The sequence below is a fragment of the Lontra canadensis genome, unplaced genomic scaffold, assembly GCF_010015895.1.
Source record: "Lontra canadensis isolate GAN:19392208 unplaced genomic scaffold, GSC_riverotter_1.0 scaffold55, whole genome shotgun sequence".
Taxonomy (NCBI): Eukaryota; Metazoa; Chordata; class Mammalia; order Carnivora; family Mustelidae; genus Lontra; species Lontra canadensis.
In genome coordinates, this window is record NW_022631049.1 from 663537 (window position 1) to 690946 (window position 27410).

Below are 27410 nucleotides of genomic sequence, written 5' to 3' on the forward strand. Positions count from 1 at the left end.
AGTTGGACAAAGTTCTTTAACTCGATGTTATGTTGGGGTGGGGAAATCTGCCCTTCATCCATAACGTGTTGTAAGAGAAGAGTGCCCCTTATCCATACATTCACTGAAAAGACAGGTGTACTCGCCACATTCATATGACTTCTCGGCCATGGGTGACAGGACCAAAGGACCACTCATCCGCAGAATTACCAGGTGTAAAAAGGTAAACTGGACCAATCAGATCATAAGGTCAAGGGCCAGTGCATTGGAAACCTGAGGCAGGGATGAGAAAAATGAAGAGATCGACCTGTTTCCAATTCCTGTGTAATCAGGCCATATTTAGTTCCTATTTGCATGTAGTCATGTATCCTTACAGAAGAACCTAGTGGAGAAAAATGTAAGTTCTTGAGCCAGACTTCTGAGTTGAAATCCTGGTTCTGTCAGTAATTGTGTTGCTAAGCCTCAGTTTATCTATAAAATAGGATAATGATTACCATCCACCTCAGAGGGTTGTTGTAAGGGTTAAATGCAACAATGGATGCACGAGCCAGACATACAATATGTGGTGCATACTGTTAGCTACTGTTATTAAAAGTCCTACCTTTTTGTAAGCAAACTTGACTGGGTTTCTGTTTCTTGCTACCAGAAGGGCCCTGAATAGTCTAGTAACTACACAGTCACAGACCTGAGACAAAGCCTGGTGACCCAATAAAGGCATATGGCTACCATGAGTCCTTCCAACATGCCTATCTCCACTCTTAAGATTGTCTCCTTGAGAGCTCAGATGGAGATACTTTAATCTTGATATTCTTGGTGCCTTACACAGATAAGAGATTTACTGAATGAAGAGTGGTTCTCCAAGTATGGTCCCTAGACCAGCAGTAACAACAACTCCAGAGAATCTGTTAGAAATGCAAATTATCTGGCCCCTACCACAACTATGAAACTCTTAGAGAGGAAGCCCCGCAATGTATAGGTTAATACCCACCCCTTCCACCCCCATCCCTGCCCGTGGTTCTGATGAATGCTGAAGTTTGAGAACCACTGGAATAAAGGTTCTGGTGTGGAAACACAACCACTCCATATCCTTGACTAAAGAACAGCCCTTTTCTATCTAGGGAGATCATCTATCTTCTTTGACTGAGCATGTGGCTTTGGAAGGGATGCACATGGAACTGTAAGGGAGGAAAGAAACATTCCTCACCACTCAAATAAGCCTCATCAATCATGCTGATCAAGGAAATGACGTGTTGCCAATGGATTATCCTCACATTCTTCTCACAGGGGCTTTGGGAAGAATCATAAACTCCCTAATGTGGCATGCCAGATGTCCACGATCCACACTGCGTACTTCTCAAGTCTCATCACTTGCATTTCCTTAACATCACCCCTGCGCTCCCAGCAATAGGAATTACTGCAGTTCTTCAAATGACCATGCTTTTCCCATCATATCTTTGATAATGATATATCCTCTACCTAGTATGCCATTCTTCCATCTCTGTATTCTTAGCATTAAGTACAGTTCCTGGTACATACTGAGTGCCCCCATTTCCCTAAATGAATGAGTTCATTGTCTCCCTACTTCCAATCTCCCTATCTCTAAACCATCCTACACATCTCATCTAGACAGTATTGAGAGCATATAGTTACGATCATTTCAGCATAAAATCTAAATTCATTCTGACATTCAAAGTCTGGTCCCAATCTACTTCTAGGTTTATTGTAAGTGACCGCCCCAGGCAAATTAGGCTCCTTTGCCCTCTTCCCAGCATATCCTGCATTTTCCTACAGCACAGATTCCATATTTATTGGGTACTCTCCAGAAACTACAGAACACAGGAGTGATCTAGACAAAGTCCCTGCCTTTGAGGAGATTATAAGAAAGCAAAGGAGGCAGACAGTGAATGCACAGACAAATTTATAATATGAGGTCAGGTAGTGATAAGGGCAATGAAGAAAAATAAAGCATGCTTGGGGGTAGAAGAGGATGGGATGGGGGTAGGGGCCCCCTCTTAGATAGAGAGGTGAAGGAAGACGTCTCTGAGATGACACTTGAGCAAGACTGAACATAGTGAGGGAGGAGCCCAAGGAGAGATCTGGACAAGAGCTCCAGTCAGTAGGAATAATTAATGGAAAAGCCCAGAGGCAGAAACACTTTGGTCAATTTGAAAAACAGGAGAGTGGGCTTTGAGGCTAGAACAGATGGGGGTGGTGGGGAGAAGGACAAAAGGGTGGGACATGGCCCATTTTGAACTTAATGCCTTAGTTCACAGCATTTCCTGATCTCTACTCATCTTTGCCTATTGAAATCCTACCTACCCCTCAAGGGCTGTCCCTTACATTTTCCTCCCTGGACCCTTCAGGTTCCCCTCTGCTGAAAGAGATGTGCTCCCTCCTCTTCCTAAATCCTGGAAGCTCTGGTGCATACTTTCTCGTCTGAAAGCACCACCACATTCTACCTAATAATATTCACCTTTAAACTATTCTCAATCTACACTGTAAATATCTTGTGGGCAAGGACCATATCTTGCTCATTTCTGGATTTCCTGTAACATTAACATAGTGCATATAGTAGGGGCTCCACAACTCATAAAATCATCGGCTGGAAGGCACTTGAAAGTCTCTTCATCTAGCCAAAAAGGTTTTTTTGGAGGGGCCATAGCTCTAAAACTATGCTAATATATGCAGGAATGCAGCTATTGCATAGGAAATGTCAGTATGACTGAATGAAATGCAGCTTAATCCAACTAGAATTTATTTAGTGGCTTATCAGAAAAATGAGGAAAAGCAAAGCCCTCAGAGAGATCTGAGCCTAGGTCAGAGCTCAGCGGGACTGTCCTTGGGCTAGACCACCTTGCCAGACCTTGTTATAATCCTCCCCAAATCCTAGTAAACATTACAAATGCATTCTGAAAGTTTCATGCCACATTACAATGCAAACCAAGTTATTCTCTGGGCACCACTCCTAGAAACCAGCTATTCATCCCTCCTCTATGATCTCTGACCTAGAGGCCTCTCATATTTGGTACTGAATTCTCTTTGATGATGGTAAACACGGATCTTGTCTCAGAAAATCCTTCCAACTTGAAGCCCTCTGGGATCATACCCCCTCTTGGCATCCCATTCTTGGGCTTTTGGCCCTGTCATCTCTATAGTTGAGACAATTGACAAAACTGGCTTTGGTGTTCTCGTCCCTTTTGCCTTCATGACACTGAGATGTTAATGGGAACATGTGCAGATCTGGGAAATTAGCCAGTAAATCCTAAGTAGTGAAGAAGTCTGAGGGTGAGAGGAAAATACTTTCAAAACATCTAGTCCAGCCCTCCCACGAACCACCTCAAAGACTGCACCCCAAGAAAACTCTCTCTCATCTCATTTGATCGTAATGTACCTCATGCTTCAAATGTGTCTCTCTTTGGCAGACTACTGCTAGCAAAACAGAGCTCCTGACCAAGAAATACTTCCTGGTGGCTGACTTCAATGTTCCCTTTCTCCTGTTGGTCCCTCTGTCTTGATCCTGTTACCCCCTGTTCTCCCTGCTGGACATGTTCAACAAGTTCCTCTCCCTTTTGAGATTTATAGTTTGTCAGACCTTTGTAGGCTCTGTCCACCCTCTCTCAACTCTGCCCTTACCTCACATAATAGTTAAGTAGACTTTCTTTAGCCAAAAACACAGGGTTTGGGTGCTTTTAATCTTTTTCTATAAATTAGGCCTTTCATGGCATCTGAACAGTTGCTAGAAGTAAAATACACCCAGCTAAGTGCCATGGATTCTTGAATACTAGAGAGGGTGGAATATGGGTAGATGCGTGTCCCTTGTGAATGGAAGGATGTGAGGTTGTGTGTTGGTATATGTCTGTGACTTTGGAATCAGAAATCGAAAGGTCACGAGGACACTTAAACATTTTTATCCAAAACTCCTAAGAGGCAGCTGTAGCCAAAACTAGGAATTTGCAGGAGGGGCTCTAATTTCTGTTCCTGGCACCACCACTTCTCATTTATTGTGTGGCTTTTGAGCAGTTCCCTTCTCTCCTTCATGCTTCGTTTGCTTGAGGTGGTTTAAGTGATTTGTCATTTTAGGACATTTCAAAATACTATAAAAATGTTAAGGTCAGCAATGCTGATCACAGTCATTAACATTAACCTCATTGTCACGTGGTGACATTTTATGTTTTCAAAGCAGTCATTAGAGCCAACCTGTACCACACACCTGAGAGGTGGATTTTTAGAGCTGCCCCACCCATACTCATTTGTACATGGTCCTTCCCAAACCGAGGCACATTTTTAGTTTCGGATTGGGCTTTGGAAGGGCCTCGGAGCTAAAGTGTGGCGAGAGCTCTGCTAAGTTGACCAACCCACCCCAAAGTCTGTGGTTAATGGATTACAAATTTGGGTAATGCTGGACAATAAATTACAACTATAATAATAAAGCTGAAAGTACACACAATTTAAGCAGAAACACCAGTGTTTTTTATCGGAAATGAAAGAAACCATTGATCATAGCAACTGTCTGAGATTAGCAGGGAGCCACATTTTCAAACATCCTGCAGTAAATCCAGAGCAGATCCAGCTGGAAAGCAAGAGTGGAAATAAAACTTGAAAATTCATACCATGCTTTGAAGTCTGCTTCTTTCACAACCATGAGTCCCTGATTTGCCCCAACCGTTCCGAGCTGCTCTTGCTTGTTGAATTTATTTTAGAAGAGACACAAGCCATGCATGGGCATATAATCTTTCAAATGGACTCCAGCTTTTTACAGGGATGGTTTGTTAAGGAGTATGAATCCCAAAATACTTTCTCTTGCACATGAAATCAGCCATCAATTCAACTGGAACAGAAAGGCTTCTACTACTAAAACTAGAAAGCACTCTTGGTTCTAATGAGTACTGCTTTTTCTCTTGTGTTCTTTCCTTTACCCATCCACGCACTTTCAAGTTTTAGTTCTTGAGTGCTATTATCTATCAAAAACTATTAATGCAGATAAAAGGATACCAACATGCCAGATGCTGGAAATGCCAGGATGGGAGCCTAATAATGTCGTCCTTTCCATGAAGCCATCTGGGGCTCCTGAAACGGGCCACGTCACCACACTGAAGTGACTGCTATCCCATTAAATCATCAGAGGAGAGAAAGCCGACGGTGTGGGTTGAGCAGAGCTTCAATCTTGCACAGGGCCCACTGTCGCCATACGTCAACCTCATCTACCAAATGTGCTTGTGTGGACAGGAGCCCAGCCGGTCCTTCTGCCCAAATCACAGGTGACTTCAGAACAAGGTATGGAGTCATAGGCCAGCTGGACTGTTAGATCCTTTCTCTACTGATCATTATGGGGAACAGAGATATTCCCTAGGAGAGAGATCCAGTCATCCTTAGTATTTTTGATGACCACCAGGAAGAATTGGCAAGGGCATCTAAGAAACATGTCCTTGGCCACAGAACAGTCACAGTAACCTAGTCAATAATCAGTCACTCAACTTTGTAATAATCTAGTTGCCTGAGTTTCTGTCAACAAAACAAAAAACTAAAGAAGAAAATACTTTGATTCACAGTGCCTGGTCAAGAACAATGTAGATTCTAAAACCAGAAATCTGGATTTCTGCCCTTAGGTTCACAGGGCAGTGAATTTTGGTCAGTTTGCGTAAGTCTTGAAGGTTCCATTCTCCCCACTGAATGAAATGTTTGTGAGAGGCAGGCTGAAAACTGACAAGCACACTGCACCTAAGGGAAGTTATTTCAGTTAAATAGAAAAAAAATTCAATTTGCCCTCATTCTTTCTCTGGGCACAAAACTACAGGGCAGGAATGATGTGGAGAAAGTCCTTGACCTCTGGTCCACTCTTCTCTTCTTTGGCTCTCCTACCTGGGAGCTGGATAATCCAACAGTGGATGAAACTCCAATGAAGGGAATCATACCATGGACCCAAGCAGTGAACATGGTCTACATCATCCAAGCAACAACCCAGTCGTAAGCTTAATAAGGGGGGGGGGACCCAAAAAACTAGCAACACAAAAACAAAGAACTCTCAACTTTACAGACACTGGGAGGGCAACAGCTGGTCAGCTGAGATTAAAGGAGCGTGAGAGAGCACCTCCCCATCTCCTGACTTCTCCTCCCCCATAGAGGTTCCTGCAGCCAGCCAGGGCTCAGCTTTTACAGCTCTGTGAAGATGACCTTGTTCCAGCTAAGATAGGGGCTCTTTTGATCTCAGCAGGGGGATGCTCTGGGCCTGCAGCTGGCAGATATTAATAGTACAGGATCCGCTGGGGTGGAAGAGATCTCTCCGCTGGGCCAGGTCACTTATATTCCCGGCTCTGCATCAGAGCAGAAGGGACTTCATCTCCCTGAATTGGCCCCTGCTGGGTATTTCCCTTAGGTCAACTCAGATCATTTTATTGCTGGCTGCTCTTGGCTGCTTGTTCTCACCCCACAACTGTTTTCAAGGGAGCACTGTTGAAGCTGTGCCCTCTGCTCTGCGGCTGAACTCTATTACACGACAGGGTGGACCTGGAGCTCACCTCTCCAGTGTTTCTCACTCTCACTGGTTTGCGCATGCGTCTTCTTGTGTACACGTCCGTGCGGGAGAGAGCAGAGAGCGCGAGAGACAGACGGACGAGACCAGAATGGCTTGCAGAGTGAGGAGATGGTAATGTGGGGTGAGGAGGCTCTTCCAGATATGCTAAAGTATCACTGCTAAGATTCCTGTAGACCCTTTCTATCAAGCGTAGCCTAGGAAATAGAAGGCCATTCTGCCCACTCCATAAGAGAATTCTAAGACCCGTCAACAAGTCAATGCTCCTGATCTTCAGATGGGAGAGCTAGAAAAGACTTAGGCAATTTTGTATTTCTATCCTGAGGCCCAAAGTCACGGAAAGACCTGCCCAAGGTCACAGGGCTAATAACACCAAAGCAAAGTTGGTACAATGGATCCCAGAAACACCAAAGTAACTGATACCTATTAACCACAGTGGTATTAACAACCATTGCAATGTATTTGGATAGGTATAAATGCTTTAAGAAAATTGTCCGTTTTAGTTCACTGGTAAGGAACTTCATTATAGACTTCAGGAAAAATATTTCTATAGCCTCTTTACCTGCTCAGCTATGCAAAGGAAAGATCTAGAAAAATCAATTGTTTCCATTCTCCCTAGGATTTCATAATTTTTAAAAAGTTGTCTAAGGATGAGCTGGTAAGTCTCCCCTTGTCATGAGAACACCTTTATCATTTTCTGCAAGCGGTTACACAGAGCCCCCAAACAATTACCTCTGTATCTGTCCTGTTCCCCTTCTTTGCTTGAGATAAACCAGGAAGCCAAGACAAAACAAAATGCTGCTATTTTTTGGTTTTTAAATAAAGAAACAAGATATTTTTTTCCTCCTCAAACCTGAATAAATGTGTGTGTATGTGTGTGTGTGTGTGAAATAATTACAACAATTTTTAATGAGGTGCTTTATGTGAATCTCATGGTTCCTATTTACAAAGTATTTACTATGGTACCCATTTAGCATTTATTTACTGCCTATTATGTGCCTAGAACTAGCTAGTCACTCAGGATACAAAAAGAATCCAAGGTGGCCCGTGCCCTTAAAAAATCTGCCAATCTAGTCAGGAAACCATGAAAAGTTAAATTAATTTTCCTGGACCTTTTCTCTATAAAGCAGAGCAGGTAGAAGGACCACAAAGGAGGAAGAGGGAGTGAGACCAGTGCAGACTGGAACAAACAAGGAGGTTTTGTGGGAAGAGGTGGTCTTTAAATAAACTTTGACTGAGTCGGAGGATTTGGGAAGAGAGGAAGCGGTAGAAGTAAAAAAGGGAAATGCTATTCTAGATAGGACGAGCTGTCCCTGCAGCGGCTAGGGGCAGGGATGGGGAGGAGCAGGCAGAAAGTCAGCGTGCTTGATGTGGGAGCTTCCTGGAAGGCACTGGCAAGAACCACGGGGAATGGGAAGGACAGGGCAGACTGTGAGAGTGAGGAAGCACCGTATCTAGTGGTGTTTTGGAAACTAATCCACACAAAAGAAAAGAAAGCAAAAAAAAACCCCAAATCCTGATTTTTAGCATGTGCAGATTCCCATGGTGTAAATACTTCTACCCTGGCTGATTTCAGGCTGACAAACCACAAATTCCTGAATATTTTAAAATTGAGTTCTAGCCCATTCTCAGAAAATGGGCTGATACAGTTTCCAGACTTCTGGGTAGGAGAGTGACATGGTAAAACTAAGCCAGATTGGGAGAGTTTCATTTGTAGTGGCAGAACGGAGATGGTAGAGGCTGGAGTTGGGAGGGCCATTTTGGAATTCATATAAATAATCCAACTGTGAGTTTAATAAGTCAGCTGATCACAATACAAAGGCTGGCTCCATTGGTGGAGCAGGCCACTCTTGATCTCAGAGTCATGAGTGCAAGCCCTACACTGGGCACAGAGCCTACTTTAAAAAATTTGTATTATCCAGACTTTTTTTTTTTTTTTAATTATAAAGAAGAGGGGGCAGAGGAAGAATACATTTGGAAAGAAGAACCAAGAAGACTAGAGGAGAGGAATTCAGGGAGGGAGGAAGAGTAAATGATTTGGGTTTTTAGTCCAGGTGATGACAGGGAGGGATCATATAACACTAAATGTGGAAATAGGGGACACAGAGCATTTTACAGTTTTTATAAATAAGTAGTTTCTCACTCTGAAAAACACCCCCAAGAAGCAGGGCTGTGGCCCTTCCAATTTTTGAGTCCACAGACTGCGGCCAGTCCACAGAAGACCACCTGGGCGGTCAGGAGCCTTACAAGCCTACAAAATGCCATCTGCTCCCTCATGAACACTTCTCAGAAAATGGAAGTGCAGAGGGGTCTGTCACAGCTATGCATGTGTATCCAACCCACAGCCAGCAGAACTCAGAAATGTCACATAAGAACTTTGAATAAAGCTCGAAACCACCCACTGGCGCGGTGGTGTAATTCCCCTAGCTACGTAAACCATAGCCAGCCTGACCTTTGCTAGCATGGGAGGGTGGAGAAAATTTTGCTGATTTACCAACGTAGAGAGTTTCTCTTAACCCTTCTGTAATGCTGGTCAGGAACGTCACGTCTCCAGCACATGACAATGGTGTACATTTTTAGCCAGTCTTAAAGCACTCAGCATAGACAAAAGGCTGAACTCCTATGCAAACACCAGTAAAGCAACCTGTGAGCATCAGTCTCAAAAATCAAGTCACTTAGCAGTTGGCCTTATACTAAGGACCCAAAATCAACGTATGGAGGTGTGACAGTCTTCAAGGTGGAGGTTACAGATGTCTGTGAGGGTGACGCACTCGGATGAAAAAGGAAGCTGGCCTATAGAGACGGGGCATGAGCCTCTCCGAATGCAGGGAATCAGATGCCGGGGAGGTTGGCTAAGCCTGAATCGCCAGGCTCCGGCTGGGTTCACTGGCCAGGGCCCCTCAGCCCAGTCTCCCAGTGCCACAGGGGGCAGAAAGGCAGAGAGGAGAGGCGGTGGGGCTATACGTCAGTGTCAAGTTTCTGCCCCTCTAGGACAGATCCCTTACCTTCAGACAGGGACAAATCATCAGCTGGAGACACCAGGTCTGCCTGAGAAGCTAGAGCTCCGCTTAGATGCGTAGTAATTTGATTCGTCAAGATAACCTGTGAACAGACAGGGAGAAGGTGGGGGAAGGGAGAAGAAAGGGACCAAATTAATTATTAGAGCTCTCGAAAGAACAGACTGTGGTTCAGGGGAGGACTGATAAGCACAGGTAGGAAAACCCCAGTTCTGACTTTCATCAGTTTCATCTGCGGGGCAAAATATCTGGCAAAACCTACAGGTCATTCAAAACACAGAAAAGAGGAAACAGGCTTCTTTTGGAGCTTAAACCACTAATTGGATCCTTCTAAGTGCTGAGTAAATTGGGTCTGAGAGGTGTTAGCTAAATAACAGAAGGCTAACCAGAGAATTAAGATGCATCTGAACGTATTTGATCAAGCTTCAAATATTAGGATTATATCCACAGCCCAAGATATTGCTAGTGCTAAATAAAACCAGTAATCTGAAACTGGGATGCCTGTGGCTTCTTCCATATTAACTCCAAGTCAGAGTTTTATTTCCAAATTTGTGGAAGTGTAATAAGATTCCTCTGTAAAGGAACAACCCTCTTCTTACAGATTCGTTGAACTCCAACAAAAACATTCCAGTCTCATTATGCATTTAAAACACAAATTAATATAATCCTACCTATTCAAAATATGGTTCATAACACCGAAAATTCCTATGATTCACTGCCACACTGTGACATCTGATTCAGTCAAGAAACTATTCTTTCCCTTAAAAATCTTCATTTATACTTTTTCGCAATGGGTTTGCCGCCAGAACACAGGTGTCGTGAAAACCACTGCTCAACCTAAGCCAGAATGGGGAAGGAAAAGACTCATATCAACATTGTTGTCATCGGACACGTAGATTCGGGCAAGTCTACCACTACTGGTCATCTGATCTACAAATGTGGTGGGATCGACAAAAGAACTATTGAAAAATTCGAGAAGGAGGCTGCTGAGATGGGAAAAGGCTCCTTCAAGTATGCCTGGGTCTTGGATAAACTGAAAGCTGAACGTGAACGTGGTATCACCATTGATATCTCCCTGTGGAAATTCGAGACCAGCAAGTATTATGTGACCATCATTGATGCTCCAGGACACAGAGACTTTATCAAAAACATGATTACAGGCACATCTCAGGCTGACTGTGCTGTCCTGATTGTTGCTGCTGGTGTTGGTGAATTTGAAGCCGGTATCTCCAAGAATGGGCAGACCCGTGAGCATGCCCTTCTGGCTTACACACTGGGTGTAAAACAACTAATTGTTGGTGTTAACAAAATGGATTCCACTGAGCCACCCTACAGCCAGAAGAGATACGAGGAAATCGTTAAGGAAGTCAGCACCTACATTAAGAAAATTGGCTACAACCCCGACACAGTAGCATTTGTGCCAATTTCTGGTTGGAATGGTGACAACATGCTGGAGCCAAGTGCTAACATGCCTTGGTTCAAGGGATGGAAAGTCACCCGTAAAGATGGGAATGCCAGTGGAACCACACTGCTTGAAGCTCTGGATTGCATTCTGCCACCAACTCGTCCAACTGACAAGCCCTTGCGTCTGCCTCTCCAGGACGTCTACAAAATTGGTGGTATTGGTACTGTCCCTGTGGGCCGAGTGGAGACTGGTGTTCTTAAACCTGGCATGGTGGTCACCTTTGCTCCAGTCAATGTTACAACTGAAGTCAAGTCTGTTGAAATGCATCATGAAGCTTTGAGTGAGGCTCTTCCTGGGGACAATGTGGGCTTCAATGTCAAGAATGTATCTGTCAAAGATGTTCGTCGTGGCAATGTGGCTGGTGACAGCAAAAATGACCCACCAATGGAAGCAGCTGGCTTCACAGCTCAGGTGATTATCCTGAACCATCCAGGCCAAATTAGTGCTGGATATGCACCTGTGCTGGATTGTCACACAGCTCACATTGCTTGCAAGTTTGCTGAGCTGAAGGAGAAAATAGATCGTCGTTCTGGAAAAAAGCTGGAAGATGGTCCCAAGTTCTTGAAATCTGGTGACGCTGCCATTGTTGATATGGTTCCTGGCAAGCCTATGTGTGTTGAGAGCTTCTCTGACTATCCTCCTCTGGGCCGTTTTGCTGTTCGTGACATGAGACAGACAGTTGCTGTGGGTGTCATCAAAGCAGTGGACAAGAAGGCAGCTGGAGCTGGCAAGGTCACCAAGTCTGCCCAGAAAGCTCAGAAGGCTAAATGAATATTATCCCCAATACCTGCCACCCCAGTCTTAATCAGTGGTGGAAGAACGGTCTCAGAACTGTTTGTGTCAATTGGCCATTTAAGTTTAATAGTAAAAGACTGGTTAATGATAACAATGCATCGTAAAACCTTCAGAAGGAAAGGAGAATGTTTTGTGGACCATTTGTTTTTTTGGGTGTGTGTGGCAGTTTTAAGTTATTAGTTTTTAAAATCAGTACTTTTTAATGGAAACAACTTGACCAAAAATCTGTCACAGAATTTTGAGACCCATTAAAACAAAAGTTTAATGAGAAAAAAAAAAAAAAATCTTCATTTATAAAATTTACTATATTGTTTAGAAGCCTGAAGGAAGAATAAAATACAGATTCTCTCCTGGAACATTACACCGACTAACACCACAATTGTTTCCCAAGGTTTGGTGGGGGTTCCCATCATGCGGAAAAACTGTGGGCATCTTGGTCAGTTGGAGGAAACGTCCCTTCTGAAAACAGTACTAGGCACTTAGTATCTGGAATAAGCATCTAGTTGGACCATCTTGGTCTGTCCCGGGGGTCAGCTATGGTTTTGCTGCCCCCGAATTTGAAGAGAAATGGGAACGATCTCTATTCTTCATTGTCCAGCTTTTCAGCTACACCTCTGTCATTGTCTCTTGAACAAACCAGGCACACGTTATAAACCCTCTACCAATGGCAGCTTAATTGGGGGCTGAGAGGGGAGCATGATGGCAAGGTCAGGCAAAGAAATGAAGTACTCTATTAGCAAAGACAACCTTTGCAAGGTCCGTGTGTGTGACCGAGGCTTATGAGTGTCCAGCTGCTCTGAAGCGGCAGTCAGACCCTGCAGCGTTCTGCTAAGTACACGCTCATCTCCTCTGCATCCTTCTGCTTCCCTGCGTTTCCTCTGGACTGGTAAGAATCACACACGACGTGTCTGCATTACAATGGCTTTACAGAGTGGAATAACAGCCTGCTCTTCCAAGAACAAATGTGCATTTGTAGGAGTATGAATACAAATTATGTTCATTTCTCTCTTTATAATACAGGGCGTGGGCTGTGGAGTTGTATTAAACGGGGCTCAAATCTTGACTCTGACACCACGCACGCTGGGAAAGTCACTTCAACGTTTGAGTTAAGTAGCTTTATTTGTTCACAGGTAAAATCTACCCATCTTATAGAACTGTTACAAGAATTGAGATAAACAATGTGAGGCACCTAACATAATGTCCAGCACGTAGTAAATAATCAATAAATGGGAGCCATTGTTATTGGTGTTGTTTTCTTCAGAAACGATGCTATATAAGTTAAATAGCTATTTAATATATAGTAAATGCCATGTGCTTCAGACAATTAGATCTAACAGGAGATCTCTAAACCACAATTTTCTACACTAGGATACACTTTAGGATCTAATCACTCCTCCCAGTCTTAGCCCTTCTTAAGTTTTATTCAATGATCTCAGTAAGAAAAAGATAGCAATCATTTAAAGGCAGGCCCATAAGGTACTGGTATTACTCTGAAAATACTATTTATTTATTTATGCTTTATTTACTAAACTACAAAACAATGTATCTGTTTGTCCTAGTTTTTAAAAATGTGAAGCTTCTGAGAGATTAAAATAGGAAAGCTCTACTTTTTTTAGAGGATTCTTCTGGAAGATGGCTTGGTAAAAATGAAGGAACTTTAATGATATGGCAATAATAATACAAAAAAAAATGTACTGAATACCTCCCATGCAAGGCCTGTCACCATATTCACAGGGGGAAATAAAGAGTAAGGGCTCTGTATGTCTTCTCTAGAAACTTGTAAGTTAAGAGATGAGCCACCTACTAAAATATTCAGATCATTTTTTCCCCCTCGATTTTAATATTTTACTGGTCCTTCATGGAAGCCTGCCCTGAGATGGTTTTATTATACAGAACTAATAAAGGTATGTCCAGCAGAACCTCAAACCAAACTCCAGATGTCCCTCAGAAGGTACTCAGCCCCATTTCCACATCCAAAGAAAGACGAGGTAGAAAAGAAGACATTTCACTTTCCAAGGGCAAAAGTGGTTTTGCTAATAATCCTCTCCTTTTGCATTACGCACCCGAAAGCCAAATCACTGAAGGACATGCAGGAACCAAACTCGAGGCTTTGCTAATCACACCATCGTACTAAATTGTTGTGGTTTACTAAATCCGTGTTCAGCAAAATGATAGAATGGAAACATTTTCAAATAGCATCGCTGACAAATAATCCCAGCTTGGGCAGAAGCTTATAGATGGGTTGTCCCCTGGAGACCGGAAAACTACACCCTTAAAATAACCTATAAAATACTATTACACGTTATAAACAGAGTCTTAACACTACCTGTTTCTGAAAATTTGTTCTGACTGACACTTCAAAAGGGCTTCCTTGCCACTTTACTCCATTGGAAAGATGAGGGCTTCTGATGCTTGGCGCTCTTATTTGTGGGAGAGCAGTCTGCACAGTAGTTAGGGTAAGGGCTTGGGAGTCAGACAGACCGGAGTTAAGATCTTGGGCTCTAGCATTTTCTAGCTGTATGACATCGGGCAAGTCCCATACCTCTCTGGCATGGTAATGTTGAACTCACAGGGTTTCATGCCACTGGATAATGCAAATAAGATCCCTAGCATTAGTGCCTGACTAGCAGTAAATGCTTAAAACGTTACTACTCGTCACTGTCTTCAGCTATCCTTTGCTGTCTGGTACTTTCCTTTTTAGGTAGGGAACACACCTGATTCCCTTTTCTATGTCATATAGCCCACTGCTGACAAAGAACAAACACTCATATGTTCAAAAAGCCATGACAATTTAAATGAAATTACATCCAATTTTTTTGCCATTTCTCTGTAAGTATGTCTTATTGAAAACACACCACTCCCCCCCAAGCCCTACCCTCCATGAACTACAGATCAAAGGCCAGAATGGACTCTTGGGCTAAGGGGAAGATATGCTGGTTTTTTGTTTGTTTGTTTGTTTGTTTGTTTTAATGGTCATGATCACATCTGAAGCCAGGAGGAGACGGAGTCTAGCTTCAAGTTTATTCTTCAGGAAGGAGAATACCATCCGCCTACTGGGAAGAGGAGGCTTTGTAAGTCGGATAAAGTAACTATTGTCTCCACTCAACTCTGTATGTAGAGAGACCACTCACTCCCAGGGCTTCTCCATACTGCCCTCTGGGTTGCAGGAAGCTTCGGGTACACTTGGCTTGCAAATGGCCCTCTTGTCATGCCACAGAGGCCTTGAGTCTCATTTTTAGTGCTCCTCTCCCAAGGCAAAACTGGGGTGAGACTTCTCTCTCTAAAGACCATGTTCCTGGGTTCCAAGTTTTCTCTGGCATTATCTGACTTCTCTAAGTGCACCTACTCAGTCCTTCTATGTACAACGTCTATGCTCAGTTTAAGGGTACAATAAAGCTCTTTTAAAAAGAAGAAACTTTAGGGTACATATTCATAAATAACCCAGTAAGTCCTGCTTTCACAGTGAACAGGACTTAGAGAAAAAAAATGTGGAGAGACAGGAAATAGTTAAGGATCAGGTAAACTAATAAGGCAGATGGGTATGAAGGAATATCATTTTGGTCAGAAGACAGGGTCCTATGGATGAAAAAGCCTATAGCTAACACACAAACAGAAATATGACTCATTTCTGTTAAGTATTAAAAACAAATAGCTTAAGAGAGCAAATAACTGGAGATAAGAAGGTAGGAGCAGAATAAACTGATCAGAGCCATCAGCTCCAAGGCTCAGGGGGTGGGGAGGTGCAGTCCAGTGGGCAACTGGCCTGCCTCTCCACGAGTCTCTGTGTCCAGTGCTCACCGCTTGCCTTCAGTGGACCCATTCTTTCTTGGCTATGCTATGACCAGGCTCTACCTATGCTGTACCCACGCCCCATATCCTACGCACACTTCCTGGTCCAGAATATATTCTACCTTAGGGGCCACTGTATGTCTGGTCTGATCTACCCTCCAGTGAAGTATTAGAAGTATTTCTGCTGGGGCCTCCAGGAGCAGCCCATGGGAATACTGGAAAAAGGGGCACAGAAGAGAAAGTGGGACAGCCCTGAAGAAATCAGGGTGGAGAACTGTCAGATCTAAAGGCACAGCCTTTAGCAGAAGAAGCTCCTTTTTATTGGACTCTTGGAAGGTGGCAGAGAAGAAGGACTTCATGGTAAGCCTGGGACAGAAGAGGTTTGGAATAGACTATCTGGCCCTCTTTGGTCAGCAAAAGAAATATTCATGGTCAGCAAATCTATAACTCAGTATTTACAAGTCGGATTTCTTTTTAAGGACCTAAATATATGGCACATGCCCTCATTCAACTTTCTGTTGGGGCAAGTGAGAGGCAAAATCTGCAAGGCTCACTTTCCACCAGGTGAACTGGAGTTACCTGCCTGAGGCGAGCAGCTCAGATAAGACGAGGGATGCGCAGGCTTCTCTGCCCGCCCTTTCTCCTAAGGCAGCAGTGGGCAGAGGAGAGGAGAGAGGAGCTCTCAGCTCAGATCTCAGGATGGGTGACTTCTCCAGGCCTGCATGTCCCAGTCTAGAGAATCTGATCTATAGATTTCTTTGTTTATTATTTTTAATGTCCAGAAGTGGGAAGATTATCGAAGTGCTGCATTGTAACGAGCCCGATCTTGTGGCAAGAGTCCTCTTGGACTCCGATGCCACAAAGTAACCGTAAGTCAAGTCGGTAAGTAGCGGCAGCTTCTACAAAGGAGCCAAGCATTTAAGGCGGTCTGAGTTGAGCTCTGCCTATCATTTTGGTGGTGTTCAGTGGCCCTGGATGCACGTGGCACGTCATTTCCGAGGCCCACAGAAGGCCTGGGATCTAAAGCTCTTCATGGAACTCATGTCTCTGTACAAGAGTTTAGGGGGGAGGCTGGGCTAGAGGAATCGCGAGGCCCCTCTAGGTCATTTCTATGCCCATAAAAACATCCACTTCCTCCTCCCACCCACTCTCTGTCAGAAACCTGCTACAATCTAACACAGAGAATCAGACAAGTTCTAAAATAGCTTTAATTGGGCCTGTAGCGCTAGGTGCCTCGGTGGTCCTGAATCCTCCCAGTTACTCAGGAAAACAGGCAGAGAAAGGGCCTCGCCCACGCAATGGAGAGAAGGGCTGGGGGATGACTCTGCTCAAACTGCCTGCCCGAAGCCCAGTTGAGCACTCTCAAAATGACAGGCTCTGCTTTTCATAGGTTCTGAAGTCATAGTTCATTTTTCCTTCTTTTTGTACTAAAAATGGTCTATTTTTCAAAGGTATGCTTTTTTAAACTGTTATTTTTGGTATCTAAAATGATCCTAATTGCCAGATAAGTGGGTGATCGAGCCTTTCTATCTAAACATAGGCCTTGCTTGGATAAGTCAGAAATTCTGGGTTTTAATCTTGGCTCTGTTAAGGGTTGCTGAATGTCCTGTTTATAAGAAGACAGAGGCCGGAATTTTCCTGTGAGAAATTGTTAAGGTTCATTGAGTCCTTTCATCACCGAGGCTTGAGAGAAAGGCCCTGGAGTGGTTTTCACCATACCCTCCTCTTGATTCCCAACCATGACGGTGTCTGCCCCAACCCATTCTGCTGTACAGGAGCTGGGAGTGAGAGGGAAAGGAGGAGCGCCCCCCTCCCTCCTCCTCAAGAAAGTGGGGGAGCGCACGAGGTGGGGGGAGGGCAGCTCCGGGTGCAGTACAGGAACAGAGGGAGTGCCCCCAAGAGAGGCCTAGAGGCCCACACTCACAGACACATGCCTCTTCCCTGACTCTCCCCATCCCAACCCTTTCCTGTCACTTCTAGCTTTGAAAAGAGATATCCAGTATTTGTTGTGAACTAAAGTCAGACCAAATATTTTGGCGTTTGAGCGTCACAGTTCTGGTTTTACTATTCACTGGCTTAATTTTGCCAAGGTCTGGAAAATTATAAATCATTCCATTATGAAAAAATAATCATTCTTCTTTAGTGTCAGCCCAGAGAATATCAACTGTCGGTTCTAAAAGAAAGAACTGATAAGGTTTTAGTATTCCAGCCTGCTTGAAGGTCTGTAGGACAATTGTTTTCTGGGAAAATCTGAAAGGCCATAGGGGATTTTCCTTTCAAAATATTTGTGGTAAAAGGACCAAACTTCAGTTTGGCCTGAAGAAAACATTGTTGTGGGAGCCAGGCATCCTGCCTCGTATTTCTGGCTCTGTCACTAGCCTGCTGTGCAATCTGGAAAATGCTCCTAACTTCTCTGAATCTAAAAAGTGTTGACTCCATAAAAGACATAAAGAAAATGAATCTATTATGGCTATAAATGTAGCAGGCTGCTATGAAAAATGTTACACATTTCAATTCACATCGTGATAAGTGTTATACTTAAAATTTCATCTCATCATTGATTCTCATCATCTCTACCCTCGAGAAATCCATTTTATACAGAACCAATTGGCAGTAGCAGAGGAAGAGAGAAGGAACAGAAAAGAACAAAGGCCACAACTTCAAATAATTTGGTATTTATTGTGAGAATACTTTCAAAGCTTGATAAAAAATTCACATCTCTTATTATGAATCCGGGGGGGGGGGGGGAATCTCTCTCGGAGGTCTCACTGTGGAAATTCACAGGCGATGCTCAAGAGACAATGCTTAGAAGGACAGTCCCTAGAGTAGGAGAGTCCTGAACGAAGACACGGGCTCAGGACAAGGCCACAGAGATGGAGGAAGAGAAATGAGTCTCCACAGCTTCACACAAACACACACTCAATCACACAGAGACTGATGACACTCTTGCTTTTATGCCAGCCGTTATCTAGATCAGAGTTCAGAGACAACAAACGCAAGCAAAACTGCGTCTCCCATTTGGTCAAAATAAAGATACAAGAAAACTGCAGCACGGTAGGGTGCCTTTGGCTCACTTCTGCAGGGGTGCACATGCAAGGGGGTGCAGTGGAAACCCAGGGGGGGTAGCTGCTGTGTGGGCGTGAACGCTCTGGTTCCACTCTCACTGTGCTGCTCCACGGCTCCAGTGGGGCTGAGGTTAACACATGCCGGTTCCGGGTCTCAAATGGGGTGACAGTTGTTGTGAGGCCACAAACAGCAGCCCGGTATGCTGTTTCCACCTGCAGCCCAACCTGGGCGACATCCTGTCAGTGATCTTGGGCTCGTTGCAGGAAATAACACGCAGCGCTGGTGACCTGCGACAGTGGGCTCACAGCAGCTTCAAACGGCGCCTTCCCCAACCGTGGGCCATTTTGCCCTTAGCTTGGGATCCGAGAGGTCTGTGGCCAGCTGGGGCTTGGAAGCAAACAAGGCCAAGCGCTGGATGACTCTGAGGCTCACAGACGTGGAAGGAACCTTCCTACCAGCCTTCACCGCGCTGTACATTTCTTGCGGCTGAGTCGCTTTTGGTGGTTTGTTTGGTTGTCCTCGCCCACTCCCTTACTGCCCACTAAGCCCCATAGAAAGGCAGGGGAGGTGAATTTCCAACAGCCCCCTGAGTTTCTGCTGACCTTTTTAGGTGTTTTTGTTAATTGATGGTGCTTTCTATTCACGTGTTTGCCTGGGTTCTGGGGATTCCCCTCCTTTTGATTTGCAAGGAGGGTTAGAAAGACACAGCTTCGTGATCAGTCCGTCACAGGCAGCTACTACTGACTGATTTCCCCTCCTTAGACTCATTTGAGACCAAGAAAAGAGTTCTGTTGAGTCACTGGCTCCCCAGGGGTCTGAAAGTATGGCTCTTGGGGGAGTCCAGCCTGATAAACACCGACTTTGCTGTTCTTCAGCCCCAGCCAAAGTTATAGTGGCCTGTCCTGGGGAGGAGCTGAAGCCCAGAGGGGCCTCTGATCTCACCCCGCCTCTGAAAAACCTCCAAAGAAGAACAAGCCAACACTAATCTGACTTCTGTATCTCTGTGCCACTCAGGCAAATGGCATTCCAAGGGCTCTCTGAACTCAGAAACTGGGTGTGTGCATTCAATTCTATCTCCAAAGTCAATCTGTAGCATAAAATGAGAGCAAAGATCATTCACAACCTGTTCAAAAGGAGTCAGAACATCTGCCTAGGAACAAATTTCCAAGACAGCAGCCTAATCAGAGAAGTCTTTAAACAAAAACTATGTATTTGATATTCTCAAAGAAGGGATACTGTGTAAAGCATTGGTTTTTTGTTTTTTTTTTTTTTTGAAGTGGGGGAGTTGGGAGTTGAAGCTATCTGTCTATATCCATACTTAAATAAATGACATCAACATCCACAAACACTAATAACCTATAATTAAACAAAGTCAACATAAAAAAGACAGAAGAGGAATAGGCCCAAAACAAATACATTAAAATGGCTAAATATTTACATGGCAAGTGAGGATGGGAAATGCCCTTCCATGGCAATGTCCTTGGAGTGGAGATCTTTGATCATGGCCACTAACGAGCCAATCCCATCATGTGCTACAGGCCCATAAAACGATGTCCTAGCCAAGGGCAGATCACACTCAAGGCACAAGCCCCAGTGCCAGATGTCAGATAGGTTTTCAGTCTCCAGTATCTATTCTGGTGGCTTGGAAATGGCCACTGGGAGCTCTGTTCCAAGAGAAAGTGTGAGGTTGCATTGGGCCCCCATGGTTGCTGAAGGGGACGGTCAGGGACATGAGCTGCTAATCGGAACTGCACAAGAGTGCTATCCTGTCATGTTTCCTCCCTCATTTTCGTTTGCCTGCCTTTTCACCTCTCACCTCACGTCATTAACAGGAATAGCGACTGCACTTGATGTATGCATGGTGCTTTACACTTTTTGGAGGACGCTCACAGAGGGGTCTTAGCCACTCCTCACCGCCTCACGAGAGAAAGGGCTCTTGTGTGTTAGGAGGGTGGGCTCTGGGGTCAGACCTCCTGGGTTTCTGCCTCAGCTCTACAACCACCCAGCTGTAGAATTCCAGATAGATGATGTAATCTCTCTGTGCCTCATTTTCTTCAGCTGCATAATGAGAGAACGACTATACCAGTTTTGAGGATAAATGAGTTGACACAGAAAGCACTCAAGATAGAGCCTAATAACTAGCAGGTGCCTAACAACTATCTGCTTTTTACTTATTATTCTACCCACTTCCATTTTTTCCAGTGGGAACACTGAAGCTTGTGACATTTTCAGTCTTCTCTGGGTTTCTCGTGGTTCACTCACTCTGCCTCTCATCCCCACGCCAAGTGTCCCATGCCAAAGCTGAAATGTCATCCTTCACTCTTCTTCCAGCTTCCATCTCTCAGGACCAATTCAAATCCCACCTCTTCCAAGAAGTCTTTCCTCACCATGCCAGCTGCAACAGACTCATCTCTCGGTTCCTAATGCTCCCACTTGCCAACCAGTCCCAAGGAATTTAGTACGAGGATTTTTTTCTCTGTGTCACGGATGTGATTCTTACCTCTCTACCCACAGTGTAAATGTTCTGAGATTCCATGTGTCTCTGCCTCCCTGTCCCCATTCTAAAGGCGAGAAGGGAGAGGAGGACTAATGTCTACTTCCTGTGGATCCAAGCCTGTACCAAGTGTTTTACATACATGAGTTCATTTCATCCTCACACCTCAGTGAGACAAAGGTCACTCCCCTGGTTTTGAAGATGAGGAAACAGAGGCTCAGAGGAACTGAGCCATTTTCGGAGATGGACAGCTAACGCATGGCAGAGCCTAGTTCAAACCAGGTCTGTCTACACCTGCAGTGTGTGCTGGCTCTACCACATAAAAGCTCCTTGACATGAACACACACATCCTCCTGGATATTTGTGGATTAGTTTCCTCAGAGCACGGCATTTGCTGAGATCAGACGGACCAAGGGCCATGTGATTTAATGCAAAATCACATGTAAAGGAAAACTGAACAAGATGTTGAAGACTTAGACCAACTTTCAGTAGCAAGAAGAAACCAGTTGACTGTTAGAATGCTGTTTGGTGGCACTGGGAAATACTGAATCTTCAGCGCGGGGAGGAACCATGCTCCAGCAGGTATGGCGAGAAAAAAGACACAGACTCCTGGATTCTATTTCTGTCTTGGCCACTAACCTCTCTGCTAATATTTTCACTTCTGCTAACATGTGATGACAAGAGTTTCAGAAGAAAGGCTGCAGCATGAGAGCAGAAGAGGACGGGCAGTTAGCTGGTTAGATGTGGTAGGGCCGCAAATGGCACTGGGATCTGGAGAAGGAACTCCGTAGCCCGGACGAATCTCATGGGGGCCTTTATCTTTCCAGCTCCACTTCAACTCACAGGGGACAGCCCTGGGTAGCTGCCCTCCTTAAATATAAATACCCTAAAGGGACTGTCTTCAGTTTAGTTAGGATCTGCGTGAGCCATTCAAAAAGTTTGTTCTTGTTTTCTGACTTGAAATGATGTTTGCATGCATTTTCTGACTGGTTACACCATACACTGGTGGTGCTAAATAAGAAAAAAAAATCAATCAATTCTTCATGTTTGGTAATTGATTCATGAGGTATATTAGTGCCGGTGTTTGTGACGGAAGCCCTGGTCTGTCTACAGTGGAGACACGGCTGGGATGGAGCCGGTAGGATCAGAGCTTTGTTCTTGGTCCTTGACATCATCCAGCCAAGAGGCCAGGCCTGGAAGCATTGGTAACCCAGGAAGGTTTGTGGTCATGGTGGCAAAGATTTAAGGGGCATGATGAGCCCTTTGAAAACAAGAAACATGGGAGCTGTGGATGGTGGCTTTCCATTTCCACATATCTGAAGTCCCACTGACTTCAGAATCCTGGGGCTGTGGGCAAGTCTTGTGGATGATTTCCTGCTCAGATCCAGGCCTAGAAAGGGATCATGGCTGAAAAGGAACAGCCAGCTGCTTTGGAATGGGAGGACAAGGAAGCTCTTCTCTGTCTGGTTATTTACAACACAGTGCTCAGGCTCATGGACTCCTCCTGCCCTCCCCAGGACCACACTGAAATGACTAAATCTGCCTGTTACTCCAGTGAATCCAGTCAAATAAATAAGTCAATTCTTTTTAAGTTTGTGGTCTCAACTCCTTGTTGGTTTATTGCAAAATTAAAGGGCACACAGAGTAGAACCATCAATCAGTAACCAGCAGAGGAATAAGCTCTTTGTGGAATGTACTGAGAAGCAGGAAAGAAGAAGGGGAAAAAAATGAAAAGAAACCTCATGAAATGGCCATTTGTTAGGAGAACAGAGGGGGGGAAATCCACATTTCACATGCAGCATCATTTAGGAAAAGCCTTATTAAAGGTTTCCCATCTCACCAGGAGAGCAAGCACAGGAACGCAAACAAAAATCCCTCAAAATGATCTACCATTTATCAGTGTTGGTTTCTTGTGGCCTCTGCTGTGTTCCATAGACACAGCCAGAGATCATGGGCCAAGGGGCTGGAACAGTGACTCAGCAGGCTCAGGACCAGGGCAAGGAGACGAGATACCACTAATACCACTGCGGTTTATACAAGGCAAACATAACTGGCCCCCTCCATGCTTCATGTTAACCTGACGGTCCCTTAGTACCCCGTTATTAAAGCACCTCCAAGGGGCACCTGGGTGGCTCAGTCGGTTAGGCAGCAACCTTCAGTTCAGGTCATGATCCTGAGGCTCTAGGATCGAGCCCCACATCGGGCTCCCTGCTCAGCAGGCAGTCTACTTCCTCTCTCTGCCCCCATGACTGCTTGTGCTCTTGCTCTCTCAAATAAATAAAAATCTCAAAAAAAAAAAAAGGCATCTCCTTAGTACCATGCCTTATTCAGAATGTATAATAAATGTGATTTGATGAGGGTAAAAACTGAAGAGCATAATATAGTCTAGAGGAAAAAATCTAACCCTCACTGAGTGCCCACTGGGTGCCAAACAGTATGCTCACTGGCTTATTAACATAACTTGCTTTAACCCTCACTGCAGCCCTACGTGGTAGGTCACATTGCTCCTCCACCTTGAGGATAAATGTATTCTGTAACTGGCATAGCTTGCAGCAAGCAGCCACATCTATGTGACTCCAGAATCACTTCTTTCAGCCAGAATCACCACGCTCAAGCACGGCACTAGGAAATCTACTGCAGATTTTCAATTCTGCTGCAAGAAATGAAGTAGGTAGAATTGGAAATAGCAGAAGGGAAACTCATCAGTCCTATGTCTACCTTGTACATTTTCTGCTTCAAATAACTTCCTTCTCTGGACGACTGATACTCTTTCCTCCCCACCCCCTCTTTTCTTTCTTATTAACATATAATGCCTTATTTGTTTCAGGGGTACAGATCTGTGATCCATCACTCTTACACAGTACACAGAGCTCACCATAGCACATGCCCTCCCCAATGTCCACCATCCAGCCACCCTATCCCTACCCCCCAACCCCCCCAGCAACCCTCAGTTTGTTTCCTGAGATTAAGAGTCTCTTACGGATTGTCTCCCTCTCTGGTTCCATCTTGTTTCATTTTTTTCCTCTTTTCTCTTATGATCCTCTGCCTTGTAGACAAATGATATTTATTCTTGACCATTTCACAAGAGAGGAAAACAAGGCACCAAGAGGTGGAGGGAACTGCTCACGCTAGTAAGCAGACGAGCCATTAGACCACAATGTGGTTCTGATTCTTGCCCATGACAAGATGTGCCTTTTGAAATAATGGTAACAGGGAAGAATTATTTATGTTGCTTTAGAAAAGATAAAGGGGCTATATACACACACATACACAAATACAGAATCTCCTTATCATCTAGTGTTAAGGTCGGTATTACATCTCTTTCCACATCAGAGAGGAAAACTGAGTAGCCTAAAGTTTTCAGCATATATATGGATCCAAACCTAGGTCCACTGACTCCTATGCTCTTCGCACTCCTTGCCCCTGAAGGGGAGAGTGCCTCCCAGAGAGAGGCAGATTGACGGTAAAGGAGTAACTCTCATGAGAAAGCTGGTCTCAGTGTCTTTCTGAAACAAGGAACTGCGTATGAAGTTGTGATGCCCAGTGCAAGGGGATCTTGGTTTTATTTCCTCTCCCTTCAGAGGTGACTATCCACAGTGCTGCAGCCTTTATGCTCTCTTCGAAGGTCATCCTCTGTTACCAATGTGAGGCTCAGTTAAGTGCTGGTTATGGTTTATTAGAAGTGGCCCGATTCATGAATTCAGCAAAGGAGTTCCTAAGAGAGAACAGTAGAAGCAAAGAAGTGAAAGAAAGCTGTATCTGGGACTAGGTAGCTCTGGGGCAAGATTGCAAGGAGTTAAAGAGTAAAGTGTATTTCACGGCTTCCCTCCCCAACCCTACCATCTTCTTTCTGCTGTGAACCCCATGGGCTTTGTAGGCTTATCCCGCGCCACGCAGCTAGAGCGGAACCCCTCCCAGACGTCCTTCCCCAGCCAGCACCACCTTGCAGCGCTTTGAAAGCCCAAGACTCCATTCCTGTACCAACCACTACTACTCATAAATCCACACAGTCTCTTCTCCTCTTCTCTCTTTCTAATGAGTTAAATCTTAAGTCTTTAAGTGACTTTTGCTACATCTCTTTCTGCTACCAGGGAGGGCGCCCAATGATGTACCAATTGCTCTAATGCAGTGATTCTGAAGTGATTGAGGTGGGTGCTGAATCTAATCTTCTGACTCCAAATTCCATGTTAATTCCTCTACACATTCTTTCCCTCCCCCTTCTGAGATAGAATATTTAGCTCCACATCTGATTGGCGGGGCCCCCTATAGGTACTGAAGCATAACTCAGGAATCAGCTGAGTATCTGACAAAATAAAACTACTCAAGTCTCTTTATTTATCACAATCTGAAATGCAGATAAAATAGTTGTTAAATACTAACTAGGTCAAAACAAAGCGAAGATACGACTGCTGTTTTTCTGGCAAAGGGAGGAGTAGTATGAGTATTACTCTACAAACTATAATGAAAGGGAGCAAATAATCCTTGTCATCTGGAGGGTAAAGAGAGAGAGCCACTGGGGTGTAGAAGATGGGAAGAGATGGCTTCTCACTGGGGGACTCAGGGAAGGTGTCATTTGATCTGGGCCTTGAAAGAAGGGTGCAATTTTGTCATTGAGAGTTATGCGGAAGGTTCTTATAAATGGCAGAAGAGGCCCTAATATTATAAGAATTTGAACTACAGAGTATTTTATTTTTTTTTAAAGATTTTATTTATTTATCTGACAGACAGAGATCACAAGTAGGCAGAGAGGCAGGCAGAGAGAGAGAGGAGGAAGCAGGCTCCCTGCGGAGCAGATAGCCGGATGTGGGGCTCGATTCCAGGACTCTGGCATCATAACCTGGGCCGAAGGCAGAGGCTTTAACCCACTGAGCCACCCAGGCGCCCCGAACTACAGAGTATTTTAGAGGAGGATCTTAAACTCTGGAATACTGGCAGGCACTAAAAACGTAATCCGTTTGTGTCAGAATAGACCAGGCATCTATTCTAGAAATTCCTTTTAATCCAAAGAGGTCTTTGAAAAGCATGGAAAAAGCACCCCCCCGCCCCGACCCACTGCCAGCCAAGAGACAGTAGAGGGAACAACCTTGCAGGAAGGAGATGCAAGGTGCCTTCATAGCTTCATCCTGCCACTGAAGTTGGCTCCTACAGGGAAGGTTCTCACAGTAAAATAACAATACTAATAATATGGCAATTGAGAAAATCTCAAGTGTTGCGTACATGCATGTGTGTCTCAAATTGTATGTAGAAGCTAAATTCTGCTAAAACACACCAAGGGTACCAGTCCCCATTACAGAGGAAAGGAAAAGCCCTAATCATATGCAAACAGGGCTTAAGAAAAATCTTTATGAAAGACCTCTTAGCAACTAGGGGAGTAGGAACTAAACTACAACAGCAACCAAAAAGTCCTCACACGACTATGTGTCCTGTGTCTGTTCTGGTAGCTTCCCCCAATCCCCTCACAGGCAGAAGAGATTCCAGCACACTGCAGAGCTTTCCTGCCCTGGAGAAAGAAGACATTAGAAACTAAAGCAGACTCTTCTTCAAAATCTATTTTTTTCCTGCCGGTTACTTTTCAACATGACTGACAAGAAAGCTTTCCACTTTCCTGTTTATGTTTTCTAAACCAACAGCAAACCTCAACTAGACGTTCAAATAAAAACATTAATCGACACAACATAGGAGCATATCACTTCCAGGTAAATTCAGTCAGCTATCTGGTAGGACTTGGAGTTACACTGGAGTCAAACTAGGTAATCAGCACTTACTGTGAATGGCACAATGAAAGGACAGAATATGTGACCCATAACATAAAGGATCTAGGTAATGATCATCAATAGATTAGGTGATAAGCCAATAGGGAACTTGGCAATGGAATGACCAGCTGCCACCATCTGAACCCACTGATCAATTTAATCAGTGTTAAAGGTGGCAGGACAAGACATTATTGTCTTATGGCATGATAAAATAGGAAGTAAACAGCACCACCTATAGAATATTTTTGCTTTAAAAAAATCTTAAATCCTAATCTAATAGGATATAGAAGAACAAGTTAAATGACACTGAGGGGGGCGCCTGGGTGGCTCAGTGGGTTAAAGCCTCTGCCTTCGGCACAGAGGATCATGACCTGAGGGATTGAGCCCCGCCTCGGGCTCTCTGCTCAGCAGGGAGCCTGCTTCCCTTCCTCTCTCTGCCTGCCTCTCTGTCTACTTGTAATCTCTGTCAAATAAATAAATAAAATCTTAAAAAATAAAATAAAATAAATGACACCAAGGAAAC

At 44.4% G+C, this 27410-nt stretch overlaps 2 protein-coding genes across 9 annotated transcripts in view; one reads left to right on the top strand and one right to left on the bottom strand.

Annotated features, from left to right (window-relative positions):
• Positions 1 to 27410, bottom strand: part of RAD51B (RAD51 paralog B) — a 675478-nt gene that overhangs the window by 256851 nt on the left and 391217 nt on the right. For all 8 annotated transcript variants that reach the window (XM_032875118.1, XM_032875115.1, XM_032875120.1 and 5 more), the window contains exon 8: positions 9514 to 9610. In XM_032875118.1, the coding sequence (XP_032731009.1) occupies positions 9514 to 9610 (97 nt within the window). The remainder of the gene's footprint in view (positions 1 to 9513; positions 9611 to 27410) is intronic.
• Positions 10323 to 11922, top strand: LOC116878012 (elongation factor 1-alpha 1). Its single transcript, XM_032875112.1, has one exon. It carries the CDS (start codon positions 10373 to 10375, stop codon positions 11759 to 11761), a length of 1389 nt encoding a protein of 462 aa, XP_032731003.1. The 5' UTR covers positions 10323 to 10372; the 3' UTR covers positions 11762 to 11922.

What these genes read in the sequence shown, in the direction of transcription:
- LOC116878012 (XM_032875112.1), top strand. Translation starts at nt 10,373, where the DNA reads ATGGGGAAGGAAAAGACTCATATCAACATTGTTGTCATCGGACACGTA.